This window comes from Phyllostomus hastatus, unplaced genomic scaffold, assembly GCF_019186645.2.
Source record: "Phyllostomus hastatus isolate PE091 unplaced genomic scaffold, TTU_PhHast_1.1 phas_scaffold_216, whole genome shotgun sequence".
In the NCBI taxonomy this organism is placed as follows: Eukaryota; Metazoa; Chordata; class Mammalia; order Chiroptera; family Phyllostomidae; genus Phyllostomus; species Phyllostomus hastatus.
This window is the reverse complement of record NW_025334018.1, coordinates 6,384,932-6,389,934: the sequence shown is the minus strand read 5'-3', so window position 1 is coordinate 6,389,934 and position 5,003 is coordinate 6,384,932. Positions and strand designations below refer to the sequence as shown.

The window sequence follows — 5,003 nt, the reverse complement described above, 5'->3', positions numbered from 1 at the left end:
TACATGAGGTATCTCATGCTGAGAATAACATTAGAGGGTGGATTCTGTCTATGTATCTGTGTCTGTGTTTGTATCTCTATAGCTCTATGTTCATACACACTCATACACATTCATAAACTTTCAAATACAATCAGTCACCCATATGCACATGCAAACATCCATTCACAAGATATTCATTCTCCTAGCCCTTTATGACCTAGAGATATTTTGAGTCAGTCTATATCTCATTCCAGAGTCCATAAAACTACTCTGGACACATTTGAAAAAAACACTTTCTCCTTGTAACTACCTTCAGGTCGAAGTTTTCTTCATCTAAGATACAGCAATTTCAACATTTCTCACCTCAAGGAACACATAAGTGAATTCCCAAAATTCTCTGGCATACCAAAAACATATAAATTTATTTTCTGATCTGACAAAAATTGTATCATTTTGATGCATTCACACCTGATGGCTATTGTTCTGTTGGCTGTTGTCATTTATTATTTGACAATCTAAGGGAAAAGAAGTGAGTGCCCCTGACTAAATAGTCAGGTACTGCATGTTTTAAAAATTCTTGTGGCACAGTGGTTGAAAATCGCTGATCTAAGTCGTTGGGTTAGTTTTTTTGTAATGTTGCCCCCAAACATGGAGGAAACTCCTGCCCCAGACTGAATCAACCTTAGTGTTTAGTTTAATGCCCTAACAATGTTCAAATACAAATAAAAAAAATAAAAACAAAACAAAACAAGAAGCCTTGTGTATCTCTTGTGTCCATGTAGGAACAAAGCAATGACAACCAGACAATACTGCTGAATCCCAAACACTCCAGTTCTGAAAGTCTTCCTTCTCCTTCACTTGGGGTCGGGGATCCCTTGCACAGGGTCCTCCCCCCACACACGTGCTCCAGGCCTCACCCTCTCAGTTTTTCTTCTCCTTTCTGCTTCCTCATCCATGGGCTCATCCTCCTCTTCTGTATAAGAGCCTGGGGAGATGAATTGTCTTTCTACCATGCCAGGCAATGCCAGTTTTCTCTCTACTTCCTCTGCAGGGAAATGTTATAGGAAAAGAACTCAAAATACACAAAAGAACTCAGTTGAAAAGTGGCTGTTTATACATCAGATGCACCTCTCCTGGAAAACAGCTATGAATTTGGAAATGCATCCCCTTTTTAGCATAGATGGATAGTTCACTTATAGGGGTCCATGGAGTTACAGGATGTTTTCCAGGCATTTTCCCTCCATAATTCTGCTGGCCCTTACAGCACTGTTGAGAGTAATTTGTACCATTTCTTTTAAAGTTGAGGAACCTGAGAAGGAGAAAAGTGAGGTGATTTTCACCAGATCACGGAGGTAGTAGTAGCAGGACCTGGATGCCATTCCAGGTGTATCTCACTTCCCATCCAGGCTTTTAACTGTGATGGTGCAGACACACACATGCACACAAATGCACACACGGGATCATCCAGGGTGGCTGGGGACACAAGCGAGGCAGTCAGAGCTTCTGTGAGTCTTAGTTCTAGGCAGCCCATCAGGGACACAAGACAGAAGGGTTTGGGAGGTTAGACTCCAAGAAGGAGCTGTGAGAGCCAGGTAGCTGTGAGGAGAACGAGGTCTTCATGTTGGGGATGTCCTGAGCCCCATGGCGGGAGGCAGGGAGGAGGTGCTAGTCATCACCTGTCACAGGACCAGGTGGGTGGCAGGAGGCAGTCCTCTCATGCCCAGGCCCTGTCTCACCTGTTGGGGCAGGGACCAAGCCCAGCATAAAAGGGCACCTGGGCTAGAGCACCTCCATCCACTCCATCCTGAGGTGGTGACAGACCCTGTGCTGCTTGTGTACCCGGTAAGTGTCCACTGGGAATGGAGTAGGGCCTTCCACAGAGGGGAGCTCAGAACAAAGGGGGAGGGCAGGCTAGCCCTGCGGGCCTGGGGTTTATATTATTAGAGAGAGACTAGACCTTGAAGGGTGGAGCCAGGAACCAGGAGAAGGCAGGAAGGCTGCAGGAGCAACAGATTGTAGTGAAGGCTCCATGTGCTCTGAGGGGGCCAGCTGGTCTGCAACTGTGTGAGATACTCCCAGAATGAGGAAGGAGACCACCCGGGTGCTCTGGTGTCCCAAAGAGGTTTCAGAAAGGCCTTAACCTTAAGATGCCACTGTATCCTCTGGAAGGTATGATTTGGGGCAGCAACTACCAAAACAAGCAGCAGATCAGAGACAATGGGGCCATTGTCGCACACATGGGTATAGGACAGGGCCTGACAATGCATTTTAAATCTCTGGGTTTGCAAAAACACAAGAAGTCGAATGATCTTTTGGCCAAGCTACTGGTCAAGAGGTGGTGTATCTGAGGAGATCAGCACACCCCACCCCCATGAGAGAGGGGCCTATCAGCTTCCTGTGGAGTGAATGAGCCAGCCAGGAAATGGCCAAGGTCTCTTCCCACTCTGTTCTTCCAAGTGTCTAAAATTTGAAACTATATACAATGATATTCCACAGGACGCTTTCTGTCATGAAAGGACATATTTCAGTTCTAAGTTAGTCTCTGTAGAGCAATTGCAGTAGTTGGATGGGAGAAGTGAAAAAAAGTGGTTTTTCAATTTATTAACACCATTTGGTCTCAATTTTCCAACTGATAAAGCAGATGATGATCCCTTCTTCCTTTAAAAGTTTTGTCTGAGGGGTGAAGGAGATCCTGTGAGGTGTCAGAAATGATAAAAGTGGAAGGGATTTGATTTCTCAGAGTCATCTAAAGCAGGGTTTTGAAGTGTATCTAGTAGCAATGATGCAGAAAGGATAGGTAGGGTAGGGGGTGGCCTCAGCCATGGAGCTGACCTGCTGTCTGTCTCTCCCTCAGCTCCTGAAGTTCCCGCCAAGATGTCCTGCCAGCAGAACCAGCAGCAGTGCCAGCCCCCTCCCAAGTGCACCCCCAAGTGCCCTCCCAAGTGCCCCCACCCCAAAATGCCCCCCCCAAAGTGTCCCCCCAAGTGCCCTCCAGTCTCTTCCTGCTGCAGTGTCAGCTCTGGGTGTGGGAGCTGCTGCAGCTCTGGAGGTGGTGGCTGCTGTGGCCACAGCTCTGGGGGGTGGTGGCTGCTGCCTGAGCCACCACAAGCCCCGCAGGTCCCTTCGCCTCAGACACAGGAGGTCTGACTGCTGCAGCCAGCCCTCTGGGGGCTCCAGCTGCTGTGAAGAGAGCTCCAGCTGCTGTGGAGGGAGCTCCAGCTGCTGTGGAGGGGGCAGTGGTCAGTCCTCTGGAGGCTGCTGCTGAAGTGGACCCTGAGCCAAGAAGAGCAGAGTTCATTGGGGGCTGCAAATTGCCAAGGATATCATCTTTCCCCTCCCAGCTTACTTCAGAGTCTGAAAGGTGGTAGAGGAGACTCTGGACTTGTGGAAACAGTGTCCTCCTTGGCCTCCAGAAACTCCAGTCCTCCCCTGAATCCCCATTCCTTGGCCTTGGACTCCATCTCTGTGCTAACCTCTCATCCCCATCAGCCTCTTTATGTCTGGTCCTCTTACAACATGCTTTCTGACTGATGTAAAACAATAAAAGAAGGAATCTGCTCAGTGATTTGTTCTAGAAGGACCTTTTTCTTTGGGGGTTGCCATTGTTCTCTTCTACCCTGTCCTCTGTAGGTGGTAGCCTTGGACTTCAGAGGCACAGGGGCACTCTGGCCTAACTTGGGGCCCTTGGGCATGAGCGTGTGGGAGAGACTAAAGCTCCCAACTCTGTTTTGTACTGTTCATGGGGTCAAGCAGTGCTATACAAGCCTCAAATTGGAAGTCCTAGGTTTCTGGTCACTGTCAGGGCCCCTACCCTCTCCTGGGTCTTCCTCTCACTCTGTGTCCACATCCTATTACAGCTGACCTACCCCCATGTACATGCTGTTCCTGCTGCACACACACACACTCATGCTCATGAGAAAGATAGAAAAAATGAATAAATAAATAAAACAAAACATCTTTGTCAATACATATTTTCTACCCACCCCTCTGTAACCAGTGTAGTTCCAGGCAGCTTAGGCTGTAAAATTTGCTCTTTTACTGAACTCCTTGAAAACCCTGCCTATTCCTCCCTTTTCCAGCTCTGATACACTTTTTCCCCAAACACACTTCCCATGTCATATTTATGAACTTGTCACTCCACTTGTGTCAAACTGAGTTTCTACTGACTACAGCACATTCTTCCTAAGCACTACCTGCGAGACCTGGCAGAAAGTGGTCCCAGCTTAATTTCTAAGGGTCAGCATTCATACTGCCACATGAAACCGCTGCCCTGCCACAATGAACAATTCACCTTTATTTACGTATAGCTGAAACCTGTACATCCTCATGACCTTTTTTGTGGGGTAGCAGAATTTACTATCTGTAACTCAGCATCTAGAAAACTTTGTCTTCATTAAAGGGTAACTTCTATTATCATTTTATGAGTACTGTTTGTGCTACAGCTATTTTGGTCCCATTTCTTGCTCTGTCCTCAATCTCATGTTCATTTCAATTTCTTCTTTGTCATCTGGACATTTTGCAGTTCTATGCCTGCTTGAAGACCCACCTTGAATCTCACCCTTCTGTGTAGCCTTATCTATCTAGCCATCTAAGTGTTTCCTCACAGATATTACATAATCTGTTTATAACCCTCATGTTGAGCAAACTTCGCTTGTAGGATAAAATAAAACTATACCTTTTTATTATATACTACTATTCTTAAATTTTTACTCAGTACAATGGTCTTCTGATTCCTAGATAGACACTTGGGAACACCTAGTGACTTTATGGCTCTTTCCAAGTAATAGAAAGCAATTTGTCATTTTAATACAGAAATCAGGTCTCATTTTGGAAACTGGAATATTCAGTCTGAGAAACAGTCACAATACCACTTGTTTGATGGCCTAATTGTCAGTGTGGTGGGCTGGCCAGTTACAGCGAGAGAAAGGGAACCTGGTCTCTACCTTGTTTTCTGCCTGATATTTGTCTCTCTTCCAGTTTTCTAAATGTATTTTTCTGACCCTGGCATGACGATTAAGGGAAAG

At 46.3% G+C, this 5,003-nt stretch overlaps 1 protein-coding gene across 1 annotated transcript; it reads left to right on the top strand.

The window, feature by feature from the left end:
* The first annotated feature begins 2,800 nt into the window (after positions 1-2,800).
* LOC123804598 (late cornified envelope protein 1D-like) lies at positions 2,801-3,244 on the top strand. Its single transcript, XM_045816959.1, has one exon. The coding sequence runs from the start codon at positions 2,801-2,803 to the stop codon at positions 3,242-3,244; it is 444 nt and encodes a 147-aa protein (XP_045672915.1).
* The last annotated feature ends 1,759 nt before the right edge of the window (positions 3,245-5,003 follow it).

Coding starts and splice junctions, on each gene's coding strand:
- LOC123804598 (XM_045816959.1), top strand. CDS start 2,801: ATGGAGCTGACCTGCTGTCTGTCTCTCCCTCAGCTCCTGAAGTTCCCG.